This window comes from Oxyura jamaicensis, chromosome 2 (assembly GCF_011077185.1).
Source record: "Oxyura jamaicensis isolate SHBP4307 breed ruddy duck chromosome 2, BPBGC_Ojam_1.0, whole genome shotgun sequence".
NCBI lineage: Eukaryota > Metazoa > Chordata > Aves > Anseriformes > Anatidae > Oxyura > Oxyura jamaicensis.
The window spans coordinates 145,488,005-145,502,175 of NC_048894.1; the positions used below are offsets into that span (position 1 = coordinate 145,488,005).

The 14,171-nt window shown below is 44.5% G+C and overlaps 2 protein-coding genes across 6 annotated transcripts in view; one reads left to right on the forward strand and one right to left on the reverse strand.

The window, feature by feature from the left end:
* The window catches only part of COL14A1 (collagen type XIV alpha 1 chain), a 127,554-nt gene extending 121,490 nt beyond the window's left edge, over positions 1-6,064 (forward strand). For 2 of the 5 annotated variants that reach the window (XM_035318052.1, XM_035318053.1), the window contains exons 46-49: positions 2,614-2,691; positions 3,625-3,780; positions 5,136-5,228; positions 5,322-6,064. In XM_035318052.1, the coding sequence (XP_035173943.1) occupies positions 2,614-2,691; positions 3,625-3,780; positions 5,136-5,228; positions 5,322-5,461 (467 nt within the window). In that variant the 3' untranslated portion in view covers positions 5,462-6,064. Of the gene's footprint in view, positions 1-2,613; positions 2,692-3,624; positions 3,781-4,579; positions 5,036-5,135 lie in introns of those variants that run through there. The other 3 variants (XM_035318050.1, XM_035318051.1, XM_035318054.1) reach the window with 2 other exon arrangements.
* A 2,468-nt stretch (positions 6,065-8,532) lies between these two features.
* MRPL13 (mitochondrial ribosomal protein L13) overlaps positions 8,533-14,171 on the reverse strand; it is a 33,999-nt gene continuing 28,360 nt past the window's right edge. Inside the window, exon 7 of the mRNA XM_035318057.1 lies at positions 8,533-9,302. Within this exon, the coding sequence (XP_035173948.1) occupies positions 9,278-9,302 (25 nt within the window). The 3' untranslated portion in view covers positions 8,533-9,277. The remainder of the gene's footprint in view (positions 9,303-14,171) is intronic.

The following is a 14,171-nucleotide window of genomic DNA, read 5'->3' on the forward strand; positions in this document are numbered from 1 at the left end:
CAGGGATGGGGCACCCACAGCTTCTCTGGGCAACCTGTGCCAGTGCCTCACCACCCTCAGAGTGAACAATTTCTTCCAAACATCTAATCTAAACCTACCCTCTTTCAGTTTAAAGCCATTACCCTTGTCCTGTCCCTACACCCCCTGACACAGAGTCCCTCCCCAGCTTTCCTGTAGCCCCCTTTAGGCACTGGAAGGCGCTGTAAGGTCTCCCTGGGGCCTTCTCTTCTCCAGGCTGAACAACCCCAACTCCCTCAGCCTCTCTTTGTAGGAGAGGTGCTCCAGCACTTTGATAATCCTCATGGCCTGCCTTTGGTCTTGTTCTAATAGATCCATGCCCTTGTGCTGAGGGCCCCCTGTGCTCCATATGGGGGTCTCATGAGAGCAGAGCAGAAGGGAAGAATCCCCTCCCTCGCCCTGCTGGCCCCACTTCTTTTGATGCAGCCCAGGATATGGTTGGCTTTCTGGCCTGCAAGCACACATTGCTGCCTCATGTCGAGCTTCTCATCAACCAACACCCTGAGGCCCTTCTCCTCAGGGCTGCTCTCAACCCATCCTCTGCCCAGCCTGTATCTGTGCTTGGGATTGCCCTGACCCAGATGCAGGCCCTAGTTGAACTTCCTGAGGTTTGCATGGGCCCAAGTGTGAATAAGGTCTGAAACAAGGTCTCCCTCTCCATGGTAAAGTTTTGAGCAATCAGGCCAGAGAGCTGTTCCTTATCTTTCTGGCCTCAAATTAACAGGTCACCAAGAACATAAAAAAAAAGTGTAATCAAAGGAAACAGAAGATACAAAATGGAAACAGAAAATATTTGAACTGTGCTGGAACAGTGGCAAAAAGCCTTGCGGGGTAAGAACGAGCTTGTCCTGCTTTGGTTAAAAATTAGTTGCTCAGCAGCGTTACTACTTGCAGAGGTACGGCCTGTGTTGTCCAGGTGACTGCGCTATGGGGCACAGTGTCCTGAGGCCACGTGCTCAGCAGCAGACCCAGAACTCACCGGGGGATCCTGAATCCCCTTCCTGGTGTGATTTTCGATTCTCCAGTCCTCGAGGGTGCTGCCTGGGAGGCCTTGGTGCTTCTCAAGTCTTCAGCTGGGGAAAAGATTGCAGGCAACAGGGCTTTCCCTGCCTCCTTTCCTGTTTCAGGTCTTGGTATCAACCCTGAGGAACCAGGGGAGCTCCTTTTCCTGGGGCCAGATGGGGACCCACTCCCCCTTTGCTTACACCTCCATCGAAAGCCCAACAGCCAAGCTGAGACACACTCACACCCACCGGATGGCTTTCCTGTATACCCTTACGTTACGAACTCAAGGAGAGCAATGCATTGTCAGTGCTGGGTTTAATTGCAGCATCTTTCACAGTTACAGCTTGTTCCTATTTGCATCCATCAGAAATTGGCCTAGGAATGAAAGAAATCTTACGTGGCTCCTTGTAAAAACGAGAGTCTGGGCACAGTCGCCCAAGAGGTGCCTCCTACGTGTTTTTCCTTCGATGTAGCAGTTACCTGAGCAGAAGGGACGGCAGCAGGCCAGCCAGCTGAAATCGGAGAGCGTGCCTGGTCGAGGCTGGCAGCACTTTTTTTCTGTCTACTCTGTTTTCATGGAGGTGCTCTATGCTGGCTTTCATTCTGAAAGCGTGGAAGCTGTGAAGCAGTGAGAGCAATTACCAGCCTTGGGAGGTCTGGAAAATGGGGGGACGGTCCCACAACCAGCCTGGGTTTTGTGTCTTTGCACCATCCAAATCAAACACAGACTTTATGAGAGTTTCCAAGTTGCTGGTGGAAACTCAGGGTCTGGAATTTGTAGTTTTGACACCTTCTTCAGTTCGACACCGCTCATTGTGATCGCTGCATGTAGAAGTGTTTTTACAGGATGCTGTAGTGGTAGAGGAGCAGGAGACGGAAAGCTGGAAGAATGTCGTGCCGTTCATGGCTTCCTATCTGAGGTCCTCACAGATCAGACCCCATGATAGAAATTCAGGGCCATGAGCAAGTGCAGGAACACAACTGTACAGCAGCGTGTGTTGGAAAATCAAATTCTGTGACTGCGAAGCTCTTAGGCTGGGCTTCAGCTGGGGGACAGATTCTGGCTATGCTGAGACTTTTTTGCATTTCAGCAGCTTAAGGTCTTTCAACGATAACTTTCAGTTTTCTTGGGGAACCATTTTGTGATGAACCACTGTTTGGTGGGTGAACACTTGAAGGAAATTTGGCTGCAGCATTAAAAATCTGATTTTTCTGGGCCACACAGTTTATAGACAGCTTTGTGAGGCTCTGGCAATTCTTCTGACTTACCGTAGTTGGACCTTGGCATAGTCCAGAAGCAGCCTTCCAGCAGGAAGCGTGGTTGGAAGCTGGTCTGTGCCCTCGTAAACCACCCTGATGAATCCACGCTGGCAGCAGGAACGCTTAAGACCCCAGGAGCACCGTGATTCCCTTGAGAGGCTAATGGAGAAGGGAGGAGAAAGGAAGCAAATAGTTCTCTATTTTACCTCCTTCCTCCCCTCCCATCTTTTTTTAAGTGAAAAGTAACGTATGGAACCATAGCCTTGGTTAAATAATAACCACTGCACAGCTCTGTGCAGGATGTGGCTCTGATGAGTACCGTTTCCTTAGGTTTACCTGGCGAGAAGGGAGAAAAAGGCAACCCAGGTGTTGGAACTCAAGGACCCCGAGGCCCACCAGGATCCACAGGTAAAGTCTTTACATCTGGGTTATGCCGCTCTCACCCCTTTGCAAGGCACCTAAGAATTTCATGGCTGTGTCCTCCACTTCTGAGGCTCACGCAGCAGAAGCAGCTGGCATTTAGGCCCCTCACTGTTGTAAGGTTCTTACTATGTGACGTGACGTTGTGATGTGATGTGCAGCGGTGTCATCAGTCACACAAGGATTTTCCTTTTCCCCATGATATATTGCTTCTCCAAAACCCTCCTTTTTAATGGTTTAAGTTTTTTTTTTTCTTTTCAGAGATGGTGTCTGGTAGGTAAAAATTAATCTGGATTGATTGCATTTGTTTCCTCGTTGACCCAAGGCCATACCTAACTGTAACTTGAGAGGGAAGTGGATGTGAATTCAGCACATTAATCAAAGGGATTTATATTTAGTTCCTGAAAAAACAGACTGACATTCAAATCCTGTTGAAAGATGCATAAACCTGACTGACCTTGTTAGGCTATTCTTTCATTAGAGGGTTGCTATCAAGGCACAGCACTACCCGGAGGGTGCACTCAAACAGTGGGCGGACAGGAGAGCCATGCTGGCATCCAGGGCTGTTCTCCCCCAGGAAGCCGCCTTCCCTAACGTCTGGCACTTGGTGGAACATTGGCTCTGTAGAAGCACTAGTATAAATTTCTGGCTAAAAGCAGTCTCTGGCACAGCAGACAAAGCACCAGCCGGCAAGGAGGCTTGTCAGGAGCAGGGAAAAGGCTGGAGCCCTTCCCTCGGTGTGCCTGGGGGAGCTGGAGCGGGGAGGTGCAGCCCCCGTGCTCAAGCTGTCTCCTGGACGTAGTCTCGGTGTGCTCTGTCCCGCTGACACCTAGCACCAAGCCTGCGGCGCTGCCAAGGCGGTCTGGGCTCACTGCAGGTTACGAGATGCCAGTCACGCCTTTATCTCCCCGTTTCACGCAGGGCCTCCAGGAGAAAGCCGAACTGGAAGCCCAGGTCCCCCCGGCTCCCCAGGCCCCCGGGGCCCTGCTGGCCACACGGGACCCCCCGGCTCGCAGGGCCCCTCCGGCCCCCCGGGGTACTGCGACCCTTCCTCCTGCGCGGGGTACGGCATGGGAGGTGAGTAGGCTGCGGTCAGAGCCGCCCATTTTCAGAGGTGGGGTGTTGAGGAAAAGGACCGTGTCTTTCCAACAGCCAAAGTAAGATGGAGGCTACTGGCAAACCTTGTGCCACAATGCGGTTGGCGCCATGAACACACACATGTCCAACGCTGCTGCTTTTTGTGGGGCCATGCAGTGAGCAGGGGTGCCCGCAGCAGCGAGCAGAGTCCACCGTCTGATTCAGGCCTGTGAAACGGATGAAGCACACTGGGTTTTTGTCTTGTACCTCTTTGTGTTAGTCCACGAGCCTGCTCCACCTCAACTGAACGCTCTGTCTGTTGAATCCCCCTCTCCTTATGTTCGTGATGGCGGAGCTGAACATTTGTAGTTTTTAAAACGTGTCGCTCCCCTTCCTCTTCATGGCATGACAGCATGACTGTTACTAAACCTGTAATAGTGTAACCTGAAACAGGGGTGCACGTGTCCGTGATTAACAAGTGATAAATGATCTGGAGAAAGTGGTTCTTTCTAAGTCTTCTGTATACCTTACTTTCCTTTTCATTAGAGCACGGAAAGGCCATGGGAGGAAGTTAACACAATTACCAGAAGTGGTGTTGTCCAACCTAAAATTGAATTTTATTTTAGCACATTACAAGTTACTACAAACGTTATGCGTAAGGTGTATTTGTTTGAGGTTTACATTTTAATCTGCCCGTGAACTGATCCGTACGTTTTACTCACGTGAATGTTTTTGTTGTCGTCTCTTCCTCTCCTTTCCTCCTCGTTTCCCTTCCCTGTTGTTCATTTCCTGTTCGAAGGCCCCATCCCTTACAATGGCTACCAATCCAGAAGGTGAAAGACTCATTCTGGTTCAGTTCTCATTTGGCTGAAGGTCAGATATGGATGCTGAACTTCTCTGTGCTTTCCATCAACGATGTTGACTACCACTAATGAACTGACTGGCAGCTGTACATGCACCTAGCTTCCTTGCACTGCTAGAAGTTATTGCCTGACCCATTTTGCCCATTAATCATATATTCTACCCCATAATTGGAATACGCTAAAGCAGGCAGATTGTGCAGTGTATACTAAGCACCGTATTGCAACTGGACATGAGACAAATTTTGGTGGTGGTTTCCAACTAACTTGGCTGTCTGTTGGTGGGTTTCCAATTGCTCCAGCGTATTAATTTTATTAAATGTTTTCACTGTTCCTTTATGTGAATAAAAATGTGTATTTAAAGATGCTATATATGCACACGCGCTATATATATAAGAATATATAAATATGTCAGTTTCCTAATGAATGCTTTAATTTTCTACTCCCCTTCTCCTGTGTTAACCATATGAATACTCTTGGTGGTGGTGGGTTAAGGTGGATACGGTGAGCCAACCGATCAAGACATCCCCGTAGTGCAGTTGCCACATAACTCCTACCAAATCTATGACCCCGAGGACCTTTATGATGGTGAGCAACAGCCGTATGTAGTTCACGGGTCCTACCCCTTACCGTCCCCATACTCCCAGTCCTCCTATCCATCACCTCATCTTGCTCAACCAGAGTTTACTCCCGTTCGAGAAGAGATGGAAGCCGTTGAACTGAGATCCCCGGGAATTACTCGCTTCACAAGGAAGATAGCCAAGAGAAGTGTCAAGACTCCAGTACACAAAAGGGCAAATGGGAAAAAGCCCGCTCAATGAACTGTTCAGAAAGGGAAATGTTTTATGTGCATCGCTATTCGGCCCTTTGTTCGGGTACCTGACCTGTCACGGAAGATGTTTACAAGCTCTTATGTTAAAGGAAAATAAATGTACATGACCAGCTGACACAAAAAATAAAGGTGATTATCTTGCATGCCAGAAACTTAGTATGTTAGTGGGTTGGTGCTAGATGATGGTGAAGGATTACTTGTAGATCTTTCTCCAGAGTACTGTTCGATGCAGTATTCAAACTGTATCTAAAAAACTGCATCTGGTTAAGTTGCTGTACAGAACCATTCGGGAAGGTCCATGTTTGTTAGCCACGATTTTCCAGCTGACTCTGTTCTCTTAGTTTTGGATGAGTTGCTTTTACTAGCGGAGTAACCCTACTAAATTCACCGAAGAACACTGCCTCATCAGGTTTCCCTGAAGCCAGCTATTACCCTTTTGCAAAGCCTTATGTTAATGCATTTTTTTTTAAACCCACATTATATAAATACACAAGAATGTTCTGTGGGAGTACACTGATAATTTATTGTGAACCTCTTTCATTTCTGTTTTGTATGCAAATAAAAGTGGCAAGCTTTTATATTGTTAATTCTATAATTGATTGATTTTTAACTCGGTACAGTTGTCTAGGTCTTCAGGGGACAGAACCTAAAGAGAAGAAAATGCATTTCCCCTTTTCAACAGTTGTGCAACAGTTTTACTTTAAAGGTTACAGGCAATTAGTTGAAACAATATTATCCTTATTTCTAAAATGTATGAAGTGGTGAGAATAAATATGAGATGAGGATGTTGCACCATCTGTGGAGCTGAGATTTCTGCATATTAACATGCCGAAGTCAAAAGTCTGGCAGGAACAGTTGCAGAGGCAACTTGGATCATCTGATGACGAGAGAAAGAGAAAACAAAACAACCCAACCGCTTGAGGATAACAAAGCCATTTATGTTAAAGCAGGTAAATAAATCTTAAAGTGATTCACTGAACAGCTTTGAACAACACTACTGAGACTATGCATCAAAGAAGGTTATTAAAATAGAAGCTCAAAAATGAACATCCATCTAAGATGAAGTCACAGGTTTTGAGTACCTCTAATCCAGCCCTACAGTGACATGGACAGGCTGACCTTTGGCTCCCAGGACTGTGTTCCTGCTTGCCCCAGTGAGCTTCAGTTTGTTCACACTCCACAGGGAAAGATGTGTCAGCTTTTGCTCCTGGCCACTGCCAGAAGCTCTCAGCTCATGAGGAAGATGAGAAACTGGTGCTGAGACAGCTGCATACCTTTACTGTGTTAATTTCAAGTTCTCTGGCCTAGAAGTCAGCCTTGTTAGTAACACAAAGCATTTATACCTGCACTGCCCCTGGCTGCATAGATCCCAGGGAATTTCAAGCTAGATCCATCTCTATCCTGTTTCTTTTTTTACCCCGTTAGTTCACTCACCCCTATGTCCCACCACTTTCTTGCAGAAGGTGAAAAGTACCAGATAACTTGGTGATGACCCCACTGTACAGAATATCGTGGCATCAAGTAAGTGGGTGTAGCTACGGGTACACATGTGCGTTGATCAGAGGCTGTCCTGGCACCCAAGTACAAAACCTTCATTGCGTTACACACAGCGGTCAGAGTACGCTGCGTGGTTTTGTTAAGTTCAGGCTCTGTCTGGGTACAAATGTAAGTATCTGTGTATGGATATAAAATAATCTAGTTCTTTTTTCCTGAGAAGTTTAATACCACAAAGCAGGTGTTCCTGCCCCTGCACTCTCCGCAGTGCCCCCCCCGTCACCTGGGCTGGGAACTGGGGCACCCCCAGCCCGGGGAGCGCCTGCCCCAGGGACACGCACCCAACCAGGGCAGGCGCAAACAGCCTCCGTCCCTGCCTACGGGCGGTGCACGCGGTGAATTAAGCAAATGAAGGGACTGCTTGGGGGTTACCAGAATGCTCTGTGTAGCACTGGGCCTACGTTGCATATCCATTGGTAATAAAAAGTAACTGTTCGGTGGGTACTACCGAGATATAAAAATATTATTCAGGATTTGTATATTTGCCAAAAAAAGTAAGAGGCACACATATGGTCAACATTTTCTCCAGAATTCAGTCACTGTATAATCAGGGGTGTCTCATTTTTTTCCAGACAGGCGAAGAAAAGTAAGTTGCTGACTGTGAAGTTTGTAACACAGATAGTTGATGCCACCCAGATCTTAACTACAAAATATGTACTATGCCCTTACACAAATAACCGTTTATTTTATTTTAATCTAGCATTTATTTTAGTTTATTTTAATCTTTGACTTTTAAAAATGCTTTTAGTATTTAACTGAGTTTGGTTACTGAACTGGAAATCAAGTAGGGCAAGTTCACCGGGTAGAAGTATTTCCCAGGATAAGCCTATTGGAATGCTAAAGAAATGCCTATATAATAGATCCTAAATAAAGCAGCGGTTTTCTTCCTGTACAGTGCTTGTACAAAATGGATACAGTAAACACAAATTTTCCTCACCAAACATTGTAACATTTGGAAGATAACGTATCAGCATCTTCTACTATGTAAGTAGTAGAAAAACAAGCAATTCATTTATTTATGCAGTGACTTTGGTTCAAGAGTTACCTGCAGAAAAGCAGCAACCTGGTCACATCTGGAAGAGAGAAACCGGTGTAGCAGACAGTGTCACCTGTGAAATTCATGCTGGCCTTGCTGCGCTGCAGTACTCTGGCAACAGGTTCTGCTGGTACTGAAATGTCAGTCTTCCGACATCTGAGGAACTCCGGACATTGTAAAGTGCTGCAACTTCTTTCCCTAGAGCAAACTGGTCTCCTGGAAGCACAAACTGATTTCCCGTTGGCTGTATTTCCAGCGCTGTAAGCACACCGTACGGCACACCTTATCAAGAGATGGCCAGAGCTTCAAGGATGAAAAATTATGGTCAGTGACCAATACTTTCTTTTGATTGTACGGCAGAGACTAAGCTATGGGCATGCTGCGCAGAAAAACTCTTTCTGCAACACTGCTGAAGACTGAAAAACTCCTACAGGACCTAAAAAATGACCACCACAAATCACACCACCCTCTCATTCCAAGATACATATTTTAATAGATTTCTTACATCTAACGGGACTACAATGTGCACACATATTTGGATATGTGCACTGCCTTCTTTGAAGTCTAATGTTGCTTTTTTATTTTTCAATGGAGTTTGGCTCCAGAAGAAGTTTGATTTATGCTCACCACCACAACAATATTTTCAGTGGGCATATTCACCTAAAAAGATACGGAAACTGCAGAGATGCACATTCAGCAAAATCTCCACATTAATTTCATGCTACTTTACACTCCAGGGTCTAGAAAAGCTTTCAGAAAAACTGTGCAAGATCACTTCTACAGAAATAACAGGTTAAACAGGTCAAGCCACTGGTTTTCAATTCATAATTATTCACTATCCTTACTGGGCGAAAATCAGGTTTTGCAACTTATAGAGTGAGAAATCTCATTTCAAGAAACAAGGTGGTATTTTCCGTGAGATGTGAATTTTAAAAAAAAAAGCAGTTCTTTAACAACAGTAATAAAACCCATTTAATTAACAAATAACGGATCATACAACACAAAATACAGGTGATATTAACAGTGTAATAGCCATTCTTAACTGTTTCAAATACAATAATCTTTATAATCTTTCCTAATAAATTTTGCTAGTACCTTCCAAAAATACTTGGTCTAGAATGGATAACTGGGATGCACAGATGTGTCTTCTTCCATGTCAGAAGAATTCCTTTTCAAGGAGGAGACACATTCCTGATAGCAATCGTTCTCCTTTTATTACTTCCTTCGAAAATCTTTAGGTCTGGAAAAAAAAAAAGCTCTGTTAAGAAAATATACGGAAACTACAGTGGCTTCATTTTAGGGATGCAGTAATAGCTGTATCTATTTTTATTTCCTTATTCTTGTGCTCGAAGTTTTAGTGCTGCTGAGTATTTTCTGGATTACATAAAAAAAGACTGAGAAGATCAAAAAGTTTTTACTGAGACCTCTATGAATATACAGATGACATGGCTAGTTAGTTGGTCAAGGTCCAGGTGTTTCTTACTACCCTACGCAAAGCAAAGAGCATCTTGGGCTGAATGCAGTCTCAAAATAACTTTAAACACTTGCACTAATTTGTTTCCACTTAAATATATACATATATAAAATACATATAATATATACAAATAATCTGTGCACAAGATTTCGAGTTTTAAGGTAACAGCCCAACCACAGCATTAGCACAATAATTAAAATTGATGACAAAGAAAAATCTACTTTGGATCTTAAGGTTCTGCAAGTCCTTCTTCTTAAATAAGAAATGAGGAAAATATTCGAGCAATGGACTGCTGCTTGTAATCCTCTGCACTTTCCTCTCCAAGTGTGTGTCCCTCTCTCTGCCTGCCATACATCCACTGGCCATGGAAACCACATCGTGCCTACAAGGCATAGGATCAGGCCAGATTACGATTTTTGTAAGGATATTGAGTTTTGGGCAGGCTGGGAGTCCCAAACCCCACAGATCTTGGAGAAAAGCTGGGGCTCTGCCCTAACCCAGTAGCTTCCAACAGAGCCGGTGCAGGCTGATGGCCTCTGACGTGCCCTGGATGCGCACCACGGGTGCACAGCACCAACAAGCCGCTCGTCGCAGCGCACAGCCTGCAGCGATACAATCTGCTGTAATACGGCAGCTGTGTGCTCTTGGCTCTTCAGCTCACTCCTCTTGGATACAAATTTAAAAAGGCAGATGTGAGCAGTGCCTCGCTAGAGCTACGTGAGATGCAATAGCAAGTTCTGTAGACGTGTGATGGGATACTGCATTGGTGGCTTTTCTGGGAAGTTGAATGCAAACAAAATCTGGACTACAGGAGAAACTGCCTTCCGCAACAGCAAACCAAACTAACTTTACAATGGTGATAAATTTTATTACTAATTTTGTTGATCAATGCAAATTAAAACCAGATAGCAATGGAATTTGGGAGCTTCTTCTGGAGACAGAATTTAGACTGCTGCAGAGGAGCCATCCAAAAATCTCCTAATAGTTAGTATTAAAATCCTGTGCTGCAGATTAGCATTTTTCAAACGATAGAATCATCAAATATCCTGAGTTGGAAGGGACCCACGGGGATCACCAAATCCAGCTCGTGGCTCCACACAGAACTACCTAAGAAATTAAACCACGTGTCTGAGAGCGTTGTCCCAACACTCCTTGAACTCCAGCAGGCTCGGTGCCGTGACCACTGCCCTGGGGAGCCTGTCCCAGTGCCCGACCACCTCTGGGTGCAGAACCTTTCCCTAACCCCCAGCCTGACCCTCCCCTGTCCCAGCTCCATGCCGTTCCCTCGGGTCCTGTCGCTGTCCCCAGAGAGCAGAGCTCAGCGCCTGCCCCTCCACTCCCCTCGTGAGGGAGCTGCAGGCCCCATGAGGCCTCCCCTCAGCCTGCTGTATTCCAGTACCCTCTGCTGCTCCTCAAAGGCCATGCCCTCTGGTCCTTTCACTATCTTTGGTGCCCTCCTTTGGAGGCATTCTTATATTTTTTTATCCTTATATTGTGGAGCCCAAAACTACACATGCTACAATACCACACATTCACAGGACGCAACAATGCTGAGCATAGAGGGAGACAAGCACTCCTGTCAGCTGGCTAGCAATGCTGTGTATAATGCACCCCATAGAATCGTTCAGGTTGGAAAAGACCTTCAAGATCATCAAGTCCAACCATCACCTAACCCACAAGTCCACCATAAACCATGTCCCTTCGTGGCACATCCACACATCTCTCAGATACCTCCAGGGAGAGCAACTCCACGACCTCCCCGGGCAGCTCGCTGCAATGCTTGGCCACCCTCTGCATGAAGAAAATCTTCCCAATATCCAGTCAAAGCTCCTCACGCTATTTCAAGTGCATCACAGGAAATCGGTCGATTATATGAATTTTAAAGTGAAAAAATAGAAAAACTTTGCAGTATGAAAACCACATTGTCTTTAGAGAACCATAAAACTTCACTATTTCCTGGAATCCTGGATGCCAGTCCTCAAAAATACTCCGCATTTTGTTAATCCCTGCATGCCAGAATATACATTTCCCTACTTAACACACAAGTTAGCAGTGTATTAGGAGAGGGGGATTTTGAAGAATTCTCAGTAGTGACTTAAAAGTTCTATTGCTGCATCCATCCTAGACAGGTTAGTCAATGCTGAAGGATTTTAGAGATCCTGCACAGTAAAGACATCGCTGTCTTGCAGCTTTTATTTGCAACTCTGTTTTAGAGTCCTCCTATTTGTAATTTTTCTTTGACTGGAACATCTAGAACTTTAATCTGGAGTTACACTGGAGCTCTGCAGAGCTAGGGATCTCACAGGACTTTTTTTTCTGGGGGGAAAATCCTTTTTGCCTTGCTTGCAATCCATATTTCAACCCTAATGCTTGCCTTAAAGTTAAATGCATAAAACACTGGCCTCAGTTTGCAGCCTTAAGAAGTTAATGAAGCTTAAAGGCGGAATTCTCTGCACTGAAACACTTGTGTGAACAAATATAAGAGTTTCTAAACCCTTTTCTAATGTCACAGCAGGCTTTTATGCCAACAGGTACTTGACATTTGGAGGCCACAATCTCTGTTTTTAAAGAGTCCTTGGCACTAGGAAAGCTAAGCCTTGAAAAACACTCTGGTAAAAGTGTTATAAATACTGTCAGAGGAAGAGTATGAACCCACAAAAACCTTGTCCCCTCAGAGAGAATTATGAGCCACTCGTGAAAAACAACGGGTAACTGCTCATTGATAAAGTGCATAAATCTATGCAGGAGTGTTGCTTTGGACAGCCGTGCTCTCATGCTTCCTCAGCAAAGCACTGAAATCTTGCATCTGGGGCAAAGGAAACGGCATCTCCTTGAAGAGATGGCTCAGAAATTCACCCATACTCAAGCCTTCACTCGTAGCATTCTTGGAAAAAATTGCTTGCTGTAGATTGATAGCAGACTCCAAAGAAAGGGGCATAACAGGAGGCAGCGTGTGTGAAGCAGCATCTCTGAAATCAATGCTGAAAGACAACTATGGGTTCACCGAAAATGTGCAAGAGTAGGCTGTGCAGCGGATGCCTGCCAGTGAAACATCAAAAAAATTTGTCTCACTAACGACTTATACTGCACATAAACATCCAGACAGTCCAAAAAATTCTAGGCAAAATAGCAAATAACATCCAATAATGCCATGCATCTCAGCGCTTCCCACACAAATACTTCACAGTTTAGAAAATGAAAACCTGTCCCCAAGGTCTGATTACAGATTTTAAATCTCTTATGCTCTCCAACCATTTTTCCATTCTCACGGCTAACAGAAGAGGAATACAGTTGATGTAGAACTCTGACTATCCAGTCACTGAGCCTTATAGAATAGGTAAACCTGCCTATTTGTGTAACAGGCTCAGATTTTGCTACAGAAAACAGAAGGTTCCCAGTGCTCCCCCCGTAACAGACAGCACTTGCTTCTTCGCAGAACTCCGCAGCGTTGAGGTAAGCCACATAAACCTTGGCTTTCACATGCATGTCAGCCCTGCGCTCCTGAACACTGAAGAAATCAAATATACCAAGAAAGGTTTCCCATTTACAAGGAAACTGTTCTGTTCTGTAACCCACTTCAAGTAGTAAGCCAAGCAAAATTGTAGATCACAGGCAAAGGTTTTCATGAGGCACTCGGTCTGGTTCAGTCTATTTCATAATCTGATTTCCCTTACACACACATACCATACGTCTTTGTAAACCAACAGCCTACAAAGCTTCTCAACCCCGATAAGTCAATTTTTAGAGTCTTGCATTCACCTTTATTTTGAAAAATACTTGTTATCTTTTAAGCAATGATAGCTGTTAATGATAGTAGCTTCAGCAAGTGTTAATCCACTCTACAATATAGAGACACAGTGCCCTATCACAAGTCAACATCGATGAATTTAAAAAAATATCCGAAAATAAGTCTCATTGTTTACCAAAATAAGCCAAATGTCTCCTTAAAACATCAGAATCACAGCTACACGCACCTACAATGTGTCTTTTCAGCCTCCACCATAACTCTCCCATCAGAGAAGCTCTATCGCAGACAGCAGTACGCAGCTGTTGTATACGCTACATAAATCATCTAAGTTGTTTTTAAAAAGGCACAATGCCACATCACATTTTATAATTCATCCACTAGACTGTGGTCATGTAACACCGCAAGTTCATGATCCTGTAGGAAGCAGACTAACACGTTGTGCAGTATACACTCAGAGAAGAGGTTATTCAGTGTCTAAGAGAAGAAAATTGATGGTAGATTAACAAGGTAGTTCTGATTTCAAAATGGAAAGTTATATATAGATATATATTTTTTTTCTGAATTAAATGGAAACCACGGGTAACTGTAAACTGCATACAGGATGACAAGCCTATGTGTGGGCTGTTAAAGGTTGGAGCTAGAAAACCCAGGAGAGAATGTTCAAGGTTGGTGGAATTAAGGATTTAAATTATTTAACCTTAGATTATTTAAGAATTTCATTATTTTAAAATTTCAGAAATAGTGTGCTATACATAAGGGATTTCAAAGACACCTTATACATCAAGGTTACTTTTAGTGATAAAAACCAACAATAGAACAATTAGAAAAATCTCACAAACACAGAACTGATTACTCTCAAGGGGTAATTCAGACGTGCAAATGCTTCA